This window comes from Hesperophylax consimilis, chromosome 8, assembly GCF_061612785.1.
Source record: "Hesperophylax consimilis isolate HC1 chromosome 8, BYU_Hcon_1.0, whole genome shotgun sequence".
NCBI lineage: Eukaryota > Metazoa > Arthropoda > Insecta > Trichoptera > Limnephilidae > Hesperophylax > Hesperophylax consimilis.
Genome location: NC_142843.1, coordinates 29,725,961 through 29,740,300, shown reverse-complemented (window position 1 = coordinate 29,740,300; position 14,340 = coordinate 29,725,961). Strand labels below are relative to the sequence as shown.

The window sequence follows — 14,340 nt, the reverse complement described above, 5'->3', positions numbered from 1 at the left end:
TCGCCCGTATATACGCAATATGAATATGAATCAATAGTTTTGTTCGTTTAAAGACTTAATTCTTTCGAGAAAGGCACACAAATACAATATTTTACCGATGATTCAATCCAATATTGTATTTGTATGCCTTTCTCGATAAAATTGAGTTTTTATATGGACAAAACTATTTATTCATATTCATATTGCGTATATGAGGGCGCAAACAAATAATTTGTCTTAATACTGTAAAGCAATACCTTGCAAAAGCGTATTTAAACAAAATTAATTAATTAACGCCATCTGTGAACACGTAGAATACAACGAGCGTTGCGTTTAACCTTAAACCTAATTTTGATTTACAAAAAATTGAACGTTAATGTATCTTTTATTATGTCCCATCGCATAAATACTTATTTCTTGTATTAATTAAGTTGAAACCAAGTGTTTATAATTTTTTGTTTATTAAGCGTGCAGCGGAATTAGACAAGATTAATATATTTTTATAATTATATTTTCAAGGTTTTCCATGTTTTACGTGATCAAGAATATTTTATTTGCCAAGATTTGACGAAATCATTTCACCAACTATAACTTATCAACATTTATTTTTATTTTTTGGCATCATGAAACTACTTGGGAGTGTTTTTGCTGTTTGTTCGTAAACTGAACCATCTACGTTTTTTAAACACGTTTTTTTTATTAAATTTGAATTCAAAATACAAATTAGAAAATGCGAAACTCCGCCACCAAATAATTAATTAACTCAATTTGTCGCCATTGAAAGGAGTGTCAAAATCAACATGCTGTACTAGTTCTTTCTACCGACTAGAGATGTTGAAATTGCCACTATTTCACTGGAGTTGGTAGGTGTATTATTATTAATACATGGAATTTGATAATTCGCCCAACTCCAGTAAAATGTTCGCTGTATTTCCTTGTATTAGAGGCGGTAGTGTAGCGTGACATAAAATCCATTAAAATGTATGTAGAAAACCAAGCCTCACAACTCGCGTCTCTAGGAGGCGTTAAATAACATTCTGCCTGCATCAGAATGTATGGGAAGTATCCGATGTTGGAGGTATTAGTACTATTCTATAGTATTTGCTAGGGCTAACGGGAATTATTCATTAAACGATAAACAACACGAACCGGTAATATTTTTTACACATTCGTTAGGTACTTTTACGAATGTTTTATAGCCACAAAATAATGTCGGTAAAGAAGGCTGTAGTCAAGCAATTTTAAAACTATCAATAGATGTCAGTAATGTTCATTATTTCAACAACAGCCGCATTCTGAGCATGCGCACTGCAATGCATTCTCGAGAACCGTTCAGCATTCTTTCGTGATCTCTACATACCTATCTGTATGTATAGGTATATTTTTGTTTCACAGTACTTTTTCTGACAGCAGTTTGCCGCAGTTTGGCGCTGAGTTGAGTGTTGGTTGTGGTTCGTGTCGCTATAAATATTGTAACGCGAAAACTTTATTGTGCGTTGTTTAAACTTTTGAAAAAGTTTATGAAAGTAACAATGGTAGTCTTCAGTGTTGTTTATTGTGTTTTTAATTAAATATTCTTCTTTTAAGAAGTTGATTGAACTTATGAGTGAGGTGTCTACAGGTGTGTTGTGGCGGTTGCGATGCCTAGCAACGGACCGTTGTTGGACGTCATTATTTGTGTACGATGAAGTCTCCTAAAGAATTGTTTAATTTAAGTTCACATTTTAAAAACCTATAAATAGGAACAAGGGTTCCTGGTGTTGTTGTTGAGGAAAGTGAGAAAGTTTTTGACCGTCGTTTACCTGCGATGGTCGGTTATTATAGAGACAATAATTCTAGTTGTTCGAGCTGTTTTAGTAAAACAATAATGGAGGAAACCGAAAGACTCGTTTATTCTCCAAAACACAGACGATGTGGAAGTTTTCAACTCGTATTACTTGGATTTGCAGTTATGGTGGTTGTGATGGCAGTGCCAGGCTGGTGTATTACAGGTATGTTTTAAGTTTTGACCTCTTCAGGTACCTGCCTACGAAACTTACTTTCAAAGTAGGTACCTTAGTATTCTGCATCAGGGGTTGTCAACGCCTTGTTTTATTATTGTTTAAAATTTAATGTAACCTTTAAGGCGTTTAAAGCTCAGCATGAGACTACTTTTGGTAAACTTTTAGAACAGCTGGCCACGCCTATTACGAATATTTTTTTGAAAATAATCTTTGATTCAACTTAATTACCACAAAAGACGACTATTTGCATTGGGGGGGAATGGAAAATACTATATTTGAAATTAAAATTACGTAAAATGATAATTTGTTTTTGTATGGGACGACCCCATGCCATATTGATAAAAACGCGCGTTTTTTAATCTTTACACATAAATTTTTAGTATGAAAAAACATTCTTAACAACCTATTTTATATTTAATACGAAATACCAGGGATACCGACATACCAAAATGTCATAGTTCATAACATTATTAATTGTAATATCACACTTCAGGGGAAATTTCCCAACCTCTCAGTAAGCTGTCCAATAAAATAAAATAGTCGTTATTCTACTATTAGCGCCAGTGAAAATCTTACTGAGAGGTTGTGAAATAACCATGAAATAGGACCTTATTGTTATAAAAATAGCAATTAGGCTACAATTTAATTGGATGTAGGTGTAATCTGTTGGTATAGTCTTACGTTACGTCTACGGATAATATGTATGATTTATTTTAATTAGATCATTAAAATAAAGTTGAAAATATTTCCTAATATCTAAATTGAACGATGTATTATTTTCTTACGTGCTAATTTAGGTTTTCCATATCTTTTTAATTTTGTCATTATTGACAATGTATGTACCTACCTACCTATCCCACAAATCTGAATCATCTGTCAATCGCGTATTTAACCATCAATCTGTAGGTACCAAAGATATTATAATACAATATTATTTTCTATTATTTTAGGTATGTACCTATAAGCAATAATTATAAATTATTTAACTACCATTTTTAATTAATTTAATAATAAAATAGCTTTTAATTTAACAAATAATATTTTGTCTTCAGTTGATATTTCACGAAAAAATGTCGTGAAATAACTTTATTTTTTATGATATAATATTATTGTAATTATTATATCATGCACAATGTTACCTACATAGTTATTTTGACGAATTGAGCACCCCTGATTTAAGACGAAAGACTGAGTTTGTATCTTTATTTGTTATTTTTTGTGTAATAATTCTTCCTTGATCGATCGTTCCGAGGATAATAATTTCAATATGAAGATCCAGTGAGGTACCCTCGGGTCCATCAATCTTATCTTCTGGTATTTATTTAACTCCTATTGAAATATGTTTGTATAGATCCGGATTGAAGTACCTGTCAATTATAAAAATATAAAATTAGCTTTCGGTATTATGATTTTTTTATTTAGGTACCTAAAAATGTATTTCTGTTTAGTAAATATAGCAAAATTGAAATCATAGAAAAATGCAAGGATTCTTGAAATGAATTTGAAGCCAGATATTTCCAATCTTACTATTTCTAGCCTCCTTCTTTCTTTTCTCCACTTCCTTCAACCTGTCTACAATCCTCCCATTGGGTATGCCTTAGACCCACTGGCTCCTGAAGTTCAGACTCTTGTGCGGTAATCCCACTTTCATGATTGTGGTGTACTTTTTGTGCGGTTTAATTGAATAATTTATTTTCTCGGAATCTCCTAACTTGTCGCTCCAAAGCGCCTAACACCATATTTTAAGGAAGAAGGTACTTAAATGCCTCCCCACTTAATTATTATAAACCATAGGTATATTTTACGTTAAAAAAATTTCAAATGAGGAATTACACAACTTGTCCAAAAAAACGTAGCATCTCAATGACAATTCTTTTTTCAAACATTATTTAAGCAGGAAGCAGGGCTGGCCCTAAGTCAAACAGCGCCTGGCGCTAGTAAAACTTCGAGGGCGCTGCCTTAGGTGTAATCACCGCCGCGGCAGTGGCTCTTGAAGCCTTGGCAAATCGGCGCCTGGAGCGGACTGCTTCAATTGCACCTGGACACCTGGGCCGGCCCTAATATTGATTATGCCGATTTGGCAGCTCGATATTACAAATCAAATTAATGCCAAACAGTCGAGTTAAAACAGATATTTTTAACTCGTTGTAGGTATTGTATTGTATCGTATTTTTCAATTGGTAGTAGGTAATATGAAGGTTAAATAGTATGTGCTTGGCTTATAAACAAGGGCGTAGCTATAGAATTCTCATAGGGATCGGCTATAAGGAGGAGGTTCGGCGACGGATAAGGGGGGGGGGAGTTGGAAAATTTATTAGAAAGTTTTTGGGACCTCTACTATCACACTCATTATTAACATCACATTGATTAAAGAGGCGATCCAAATAAAATTGTTGTGTTTACCAGGAATATAATCTACGAGTAGGTACTATTCCCCCCCTTTATAAACGTCCTTGTTTATGAACATGAATATACGATACCTGAGATGGGCTATGCAGAAGAGTCAGTATAATAGAGCAGCTTCCTACTACAACATGATGCATGAATGTAAACGATGCAAGTTAGAAGTGTAAACCCTAGGGGAGTTATGTGGCTGTCTTACCCAGACTGTCGACTCCTGGCAAATGGCGCTATGTGAGCTCATTGTTTATGAACATGAATATACGATACCTGAGATGGGATATGCAGAAGAGTCAGTATAATAGAGCAGCTTCCTACTACAACATGATGCATGAATGTACCTAAGCGATGCAAGTTAGAAGTGTAAACCCTAGGGGAGTTATGTGGCTGTCTTACCCAGGCTGTCGACTCCTGGCAAATGGCGCTATGTGAGCTCATTGTTTATTTGACTCGAGACTTATCTTGAAAATATGTTTATTATCGATAAGCGGTAGAGGGCATGCCATCAACCAATATATACACCAATGGGGCATGCCTAATATGGGATTTGATCATCCATATTATGCTTTACTTATCTCCAATAAATAATACGGCGATAATCAAGTTGCTGATTTACCAATGGCGTGCTTGATTGATTGATTTATTTTATTTCACAATTTAACCATTTGAATAATATTAGGTAAATTTGCGGCACGTTTCAGAGTGGAAGATAATCTCAGTATCGCCCTGGTGCAAGACCACCATGAATTGAAACGTTGCTTGAAATGGCTTAGCTAGTCGTGTTTGGTGACCAGATTTAAATAGCCAGCTACTTCACCACCATCCTTTTCTTCATATCCTTCCCCTCTCCGCTACCTTCAGCCCCACAACATACATCAGCCCCACAATTGGGGTTGCCATATCCTCACTGGCTCCAGATGGTTGGGAGCAGTTGGGACTGAGTGAGTGCGGTATTCAAATAAAAATACTATTTCTTTTGGACGTTTGTTAGGTTAGTTTCTCACGAATGTATTTATGTTTAAATATCTAGGTAGGTACTATTTTCAATAAAACAGATTTTTATATATGATATTGCACCTGGTTGATGTTTGTTAAAATCCCTTTTCTATCATTTAAAAATGACGTATCTGCTTTCAATTTTATTCTAATAGTTGTCACTAAAAGATCCCCGTAACATTTAGTTTCTTTTGGGAACAATCTGAAAAAATAAATTGTTAATGTTGTTTAGCTATAAAAATAAATAATAATAACATGTGTACATTCTAGAATCACGTTCATCAATGAAATGCATTGCACAAATTATTTTGTATTGGAGATCGACGAACCGGTGGATGCAATCTGTTAGCCATGAATTGATAATAATTTGAATAGTCTACAGTTATTTATGGTTATTAGTGGTTTAATTATGATTACTAATAAGATTGATAACTGTAGAAATGTATAATATATTTGTATAGCTTCCTTGAGGTGATTTCGTACAAAAACGGCGCTATAAAAATCATCAAAATATTATTATTACTATTATAAACATTTGGCGATTTTTTTGTTAATTTTTCATGAAAGTACTGACGTCAAAAACGTATGGCGGAATCCGACATATCCGAATTTTATAAAACCGCTTGGCGTATGATTTTGACGTGTTTGCGTTTGAAATTATCGTGTGTTTAGGCTATTCTATGAGCGCTTTCAGCAAAGCCCGTTCAGATAAATTATATTATGACAACTACCTAAATACTCTACGATAAAAATATCAAAAAAGTTTTTGTTCATGACGCGTCCATAGACAATTTCGGTAGGAAAAAGTCATAAGAAGGTACCTACCTACCTACCTACCTACCTTCTACCTAGTATCTAACCAATCATTCCATTGAATTCCCGTTGCATTGTATTATCTGCAAATCAAAGCGGCTAATATTGCTTCGTTGCCGAAAAGTTATAGTAAGAGAAATAATATAATACTGCGATGCAATCCAATACTACAGAGACCAGTTTAGAGTTCAAAATCGATAAAAATAAAGTTATGGGCGCACTGTACGGCTTCATGTTGTATACATATCTACACGTATACGCGGAGATAGAATGTGCAGCTTTATTTCTATGTGACGTTTATCAAGAATATTGTTTCCTGGTGAAAAGTTCAAGGTAATTTGTATTAGTCAAATAGTTACGACGGCCAATATATTTATGCATTATATCATGTGCATTTATTTAACTTTCGAATTGTGTGATATTTTCGCCGGTCAAGGAAAAAGAATACTGTAAGTAATCATAGTTCCTGTTTTATACTGTCCACGGAGCATTCTCAGAAGGTACATGTTGCATACTTACTTATAAAACTAAAAAAACTCGTATTATTATTATACATATTTTTTTGCATGCGTATATTTTATACCTTTCCACGCTATTCTCATTATTTCCTCTCGCAACATTGATTTTTTATGTGAAATTTTTTTGGCGGGCTAAACTGACTGTTGCGTAGCAAGCGTGGCAAGACGGGGCGACGCTCTTGCGCAGAACAACATTTCATTCGGCCAGCCCCCTGACTCGTCGGCTTTTTCCGCCCGGCCGACAAAACTCTGTGCGGTAAATTTGCTTCTATTCCCTCGAAGATTGGCAATGGATCTATTCTAAATAATGATGACATTTTAATTTGTAGTATACGTATGTATTTCTTTGTGTATATTTTAATAATCTATATTAATAAAAATATTAATGTTCGTTTGTTCAAAATCTTAAATCTCCGAAAGTTTTTTACCGGTATCGCCGAAAATTTCAAAGTTTAGTTTTTCTTATTAGTGCCTAAATGTTTATTGGGTGGTTTTAATTGAGTCGAATTAAATTAAAACCCCCTAGATCACAAGGCCGGGACACTCATTCAAAGCAGCCTCCTAACTTGTATGGGATTTTATAAAATATTTAAAAAAAAATTTCAATTTATTCTTATTTATGAAACATCTTAAAATATTTTAGTTAAGTAATTTAAAAAAATACATTTTTTGGAGGATCTCGTACAAGTTAGGAGGCTGATTTGATTCAGTGTCCCGGCCTTGTGATCCAGGAGGTTTTGATTAAAGTCGATGTATTGTAGTTTTTAACTATAACCTTGTGGTATACACTATACAGTAGTGAAAGATGGAAGAAGTCACCTTATATTCGTTTTATATTCTTTATCACTTCATTTACTTAAAATCAATATCGATGTTTCGCATCTGTCTGGTGTCCCGTGACGTACTATTATTATTTTTATTGTATGGTACCTAAAAGTAATAACATTTTGAAGAAACTCTAAATTTATTTTCTTATCCAGAATATTCGCTTTATATGAATATTTTTTTCTTCTTATTAGTTAATAATTATATTTGGATGATTTGTGTAACTCCGTTTTTGTGAAAAATGACCTCATGAGCACTGTACAAATAATTTTTTAATATATTTTCCAAGGCTCTGTCATACCACTAATTACTAATATAAGGTTGTATCAAACCACAGACATAGGAATTAATAGACGAGAAGATAATGGCGAGGGGTAAAATCAACTGTTGAAGAACGAAGGGAGTGAAGCTGACTGTGATTCGTCAATAAATCAATCTGACAGTAAATAGGCATCTCGCATTATAATATCACCATTTACTTCTTAAAAGTAAAATCTGCTTTTGAATGAATAGACATTTTTACATGGGAGCGCAAATTACTCGCCACGTTATGAACAAATTTGCGAAGTCCAAATTCGGCAAAAAAATTCGGTTCTATTTTCAGAGTCGAATATTTCGTTTAAGTATTTAGTTAAGACACTTTTATAAATGTTCATAATTTACTTCCCAGCAACCAACCAGCTTTGTGTTTCGCGTCCAGACGTTTCTCGATGTGATAGTAACAACTGATTCATATTATACGATGTGAATATGCTTAAAATAAAGTAAAATAATGCTTATATATGGAATGTAATACGACAATTGGGTTTATTCTCTTTTTCACATCTATTTTTACAAGTTTTCATAGTACAAGTCAACATTTTGCCGTGTTATTTCGTAAAATGAACCGATGATGCCTCGACCATAGTTCGCACGAGAATGATGACGTCACGTTTTCAAATTTCACTTGAGGCCATACGCGAGCACAGCCGGCTCCAATGGAACCGGTATGGGGAGTGGGGATAATACGCTTTTAATCACTTAGGGCAGGTCTACTAATATTCATATGTCTATGTATCAAACACATTTTAAATCTCAAAGTATCTTCCTAACAGAATTCTTCAATCCTCAAACCAAATATGTATTGAACATTTACACATGCAAATCTTCTTTAAAATACTGAGTCTAGAAATTTATGAATGAAGATGACATAATATCCACATCCTCGACTCAAAATAAACAGTCATTTCCAGATAAAAATAAAAAAAAAACCCTATAAGATATTGCTGGTTTGGAGAGGTTATAATAAAACGCATGAATTCAAAATTTATTTAATAAAGATTATTTAACTTGTTCTTCTGTTAAAATCTTATACTCCATATATACCCCTAGGGGCCCGCCCTTAGGTAAAAAAAATCAAGATATTCTCTGGAAGCATTTAGAGAATCCATTTAAAGCTGAAGAGGTTGAAGACCTTCTATATTTCCAACGAATATTATACCCGTGGAAGGTTGCACGAAATAATGTTCTATGCACGAAAAACTCCAACTAGTGCTTATCTAAACGCGCGTATCAGTACTGCTTGACACACTTACATTACAGACAGAAGGTACTAACGAACGGACTTTTTTAAAATGAATAGATTTTTGTATATAAGATATCTACGGTGGCAACGCCCTCGACTGTTAAGTTAAGTGTGTTGATTTCTAACGATACAGAGAAAAGAAATACGGAAAGTTTGGCGACTTTTCACAATCTTTTGACGTATTCTGAAAAAAACGTCGCGAAACTCTCTTGACAATTAAAATATAGAAGAACAGTTATTAGTTCCCGCGCTATCTCCTATTTCACCTCATTCATTTAGCAGTAATCCTTTCCCTTTTATAAAGTTCACCGGGGTTGTCATTGGAGATGAGTCTTCTGGTTCCACAGTGTGTTTTCCCATGTCTCCTCTCCTTGGTTCCCTGAAGGCCCCGCGAGGGAAGAGGGACTCATCTCTTCTCTCCACTTCTCCTTGGTTCCCTGAAGGCCTCACGGCGGAGGAGACCATCCCCCCTTGGTTCCCCAGGAAAAAAAATGGAGATAAAGCGAGAAAAAGGTGAAAATTTGTAAAATTCTGTCTAGGAGTAGATAATAGATGACGACTACTTATAAGAAAAATGTATCTATTCCTCTGAATTTTATAATTTTTTTTTCGTTTTTGTAAATTATTGTTAAATTTATTTTTATTGATTTACAGTCGCTTACATTTACATTATCTGATGAAATAGACAATATACTATGTATTTGACAAGTTTTTTTGAGTTACTACCACAGTCCCAACTGCACGGAGCCTAACTGTTGCATCCCCAATTCGGGGTATGATGTTGCGGGGTTGAAAGAGCTTAGGAACGGAAAGAGCTTAAGTTAAAAAGAGCTTAGGTGGGACATAAAAAGATTATCAGATTTTAACAATCTTCAGCTTTTGAAAAAATGTGCAAGATTTGGATAATGCAAGACATGAAAAAAACTATTTTTTAAACTTTATTCCAAATCATTAGATGCGTTTCCAAAACCCAATTATCCACAAGTACCATATTGGGGTATGATATTCCGTCCCAATACTCGAGCGGGTGTTCAATGTAAGGTTCATTTTATATTTTCAGGCCAATTTCTCAGAAAAGCTTCATGCTATTATTTCTTTCTCGTAGGAAATATCCAATCCCTGTATGAGTCGTTAGATGTTTTAATTCAATCCACGTTTTATTTTCCGTCTATGGACGGTGATTTTACTATTTTATTACTGGTGAGCATGTTCCATGGCTTGACTGTTGATTCAGGGCATTACTATAAATCCCATGACGGTATTATTTTCTAAAATACTTGATGGATATTCAAATAAAAAAAATCATCTTGAGCTTCTTGAAAAAATAGTTACACAGTTTTATTCCATATGAACGTTGTCGAGTGAACTTTGGTATGCGATAATTTGAAAAAGTATTTTTTTATGTATTCGAAAAAAGTATTAACTTTGTGGCTTCTCATAATTATAACATAAACACGTACAATATTTGTTTAAAACCTTTATTGAATTATGTGGAAAACAGATTTTAATATTATGCTGATGAAGAAAGGGCACTTCTGAAACAGGTAGAGAAATGCGTTTAAATAAAGTGGTTTAAAACAATTTTATTAGTTTATATGGTAATTTAAAAAATTCTTAATATAAAATCGATGGAAATTCATTATATTCATTCAGGCATTTTTGTCTAAAATATTATTAGTAATTGACGATATGTTATTTAAAGAACGAAATTTCTAATTATTCCGCATTCAGAAAACTATATTATACTAAAATAAAGTCGCTATCTGCGTCTGTCTGTTTGTGCGCTTAGTCCTTCTAAACTACGCAACGGATTTTGATAAGGGATTTTGAAAGTTTATATATATATATATATATATATATATTTATCCCCTCTCGTACTATGTTGATCTCGCGCGACGGTACGCCAGGTATATGTTGATCCGTTTGCATTTGTTGATCCACCCCGGATATGTTGATCCATTACCCAAGCTGGCATACATATGTAAATCCCTACAGATCAACTTGTGTCATCGAGATTTAGCTGTAAGCCACGCCCATTTTTCGGTCGCATATACATTTTACACGATTTATTTTGTTGATCTATATATTTCTGACAAATTTGACGGCTTGCATGTGTTGTAACTTGTAACCGCCAATTTCGCGCGCGTTGTGGTACTTTTTAGATTCTGTTAGAACATCAATATTCTATGAAAATGACTTTGTACTTAAAGAGGATAGACTACTTCACGCCTATTTATATTGAAATGGAACTTTCGCAAACGTCAAATCCATGCTTAAAAAATCTTTTGAACTTGATTAAACAAAAATGTAACTTTAATGCATCATTTACTACGTTTCGTGACTAAGCAGGGGTGCCCGGGTTCATGGGGTGAGGTTCATTGAGTCATTTTAAAAGAAAAAATTTGAACATTGATTGAATCAAATTTTATTTTAATGTATCTTTTACCATCTCTCCCGACGTAAGTTTCTTAAGCGTAATATCCATCATATGTGCCTATTAAAATTGCGGCGATTAGATTGGTGAGAATTTAATTTTTCAAATTTTAAATTAAGATTGCTATAAATTTATTCCAATTTGTTTTTTATTAAACATGGCTAAAGTCATTTCAAGCACCGATTCCAACCAACGATGTTTTAGTATATGTTCGTCAATCAACAGGAGACATTATGTCTGTACATCAGAGCCCTCGAAAATTATTACAATTATGTGTACCGCCGCCCCGGGAACCATTTATTAGATAACCAATACCCCTACCATTAGTCACCTCCAAGGATTTAGCGAGATAGTTGTTTATTTTTTGTATTTTTTTACATCGTCTCCACACTGGAGGCCCTAAGGAAAATCGTAACCCTCAGGGCCTATGTCATCTTTGTGAATGCTGTGTTGATGGTATTTTGAAAGAAAGGAAGGACAGTGAGTTCTGGGAAGGAAATAGGTATGATGGGTGGGTAGTAATCTGGGGGTCAGTGTGTTCGAGTGATAAACATAAGAATCCAACTCTCCTACTGCGTTGCAATGCGATGCGTTGAAAGAGGAATAATCGATCCGGCCCACCACGCATTTGGTAGGCAAGCGCATCCGCCGCCAAGGACCAAACAAACCTCACCCTATAAACCCGGGCACTCCTGCTAAGTCACCAAACATATCAAACTACTTGAGGTGGCTCTCGACTAGCAATCCGAAGGTCGCGGGTTCAAATAAATTTTATTAAAATTAATTTGCACTATTTTACAATTAGTGTTTGGTGACCATATCTGAATAATAATAATAATACTTGGATGACTTGTATAGCGCCGTTTTTGTGCAAAAACACCTCAAAATAGCCAGGTACTCTCCCACCTTCCTCCTCGTCATCTCCTTCGAGGTCTCCTTTGAGGATGCCATAGTCTCACTGGCTCCAGACGGGAGCGGTTAGGACTGTATGACTCCGGTGCGGTATTCACACAAGTTTTTATTTGTAAAAAATGAAAACAGAAATATTATAATCAGATATATCATATTTCCTACAAAAAGCCACAGCTGCTAGCTTCGAGAAGTTGAATAAAGTATTTTTAGCACACAAATGGCAGAAGTAGAACTAACACGTGCAGTTTATAGTAATACCAACTAAAAGATAAGATAAAACACTTCAATATATTTTATTTAAATTTTGATAATTCCTTCATGCTTCATATAAGTGTTTAATAAAAAAATACAAATCATATCACACTACATTTTAACTTAAAAGCAGATATGTTTTTATACACAAAAAAGGTTTATTTGTATATTCTCTGTATGAAAACTATTTTCGTTAAAAAAATAATACTGTATTGAAAATGTGATCAGACCAAAACTTCGTTGTTAAGACAATGCAGCTGCTAAGCCCGGCAGTTTAGAGTAATATTATTATTCTAAGTTGCCGGGATGTGACAACACCCTGATTATAATACATTTAACCCATATAATAATTATAATTTTATTTGTTTTGTCTTTGATAATCAACGGCTATGGGATTCTGCGTTTTGCCACCGCGATACTATTGATTACTAAACACGACGAAATATTTCAAAACGACTTATTAACGATTCCAGAATGTACTTTATTCATAATTGTTTTAAAAATTTATCTGTTTCTTTAAACAATTTTTTTTAAAAAGTGCTTATAAAATACGTTTTATTACTTATCCACTGGAGCCATTTCTGCCATATTTTTGCCAATATTGTGCAATATCTTAGTTTTACCTCTAGGTACACAATAGAGTGGGTACTTATGGAATCTAAAAATATGGGATTATTGATTAAATCTAGGTGGATTCGTTAGCTTTAAACCGCATTTAGTAGTTTATATGGTTTCTGTGTTAATGTTTTTGGCGGATGATTATACCGGTACAATTGACCCCGTATTACAACAAAACTCCAGTTTCTGTGAGTACAGCTCCCAAGTTTTATAAGCTCAAGTGCATGTCCGTCCGTAACACTTAGTCAATGTACTTATTTGTTCGTTGTCCTCTATTTTCTAATGTGAAGTTGCTATTTTAATTTAAATGAATATATATATACACATTGTTTGGGAATTAAATGACAAAATTGATTGAATATAATAGTATTTGTAACCACCTTGTAGCTGTTTTTTTAGTTCAGCCGATTTCCGGTTATATTGTTTTATAATATTAAATATGAGATGATTTTAAAAGAATCGTCTTTAGAGCTATTCGAAACATTCGCAAAAATCAAATCCATAAAAAAATCATAACTTAGCAGGGGTACACTGTTGCATTTGCTCAGCTACTACGTGGCGGGCCGGATCGAAAGAGACTGGTTGAGGGATACCTTTTGGCCATAAAAATCTAAAATGGCGGCAAAAAGAATAATGTTATATGGTATATTTTGAACTTCTTACTACCTCTCCTGATTACGCTTCGTGACTTAGTAGGGGTGGCCGGGTTCTTGATTATAATGGGTAATTATTTAAAATGGGTAATCAATGGATGATTGAACGCGGTTGGAGCAAAAAACTGTGCAAAGAAGCGAAACTCCACAATGGAGTGCTGGCACCTACCCTAATATATGGAAGTGAGGCATGGAACTGGCAGAAGAAGGCTGAAAGTAGACTGAATACTGTAGAAATGAGATCCCTGATGCATATGTGCGGTAAAATCATGTATGACGAAATCTATTCTACAGGTATTTTATTAGAGCCTGTTAAAAGGAGCTAGCAGCATTGATCCCCGGACGGACACGAGCGGAACGCACGTTCAAAATA

At 34.3% G+C, this 14,340-nt stretch overlaps 1 protein-coding gene across 2 annotated transcripts in view; it reads left to right on the top strand.

The window, feature by feature from the left end:
* Nucleotides 1-1,415: 1,415 nt before the first annotated feature.
* Nucleotides 1,416-14,340, top strand: part of sdk (sidekick cell adhesion molecule) — a 202,764-nt gene continuing 189,839 nt past the window's right edge. For both annotated transcript variants that reach the window (XM_089634095.1, XM_089634094.1), the window contains exon 1: nt 1,416-1,970. In XM_089634095.1, the coding sequence (XP_089490221.1) occupies nt 1,787-1,970 (184 nt within the window). In that variant the 5' untranslated portion in view covers nt 1,416-1,786. The remainder of the gene's footprint in view (nt 1,971-14,340) is intronic.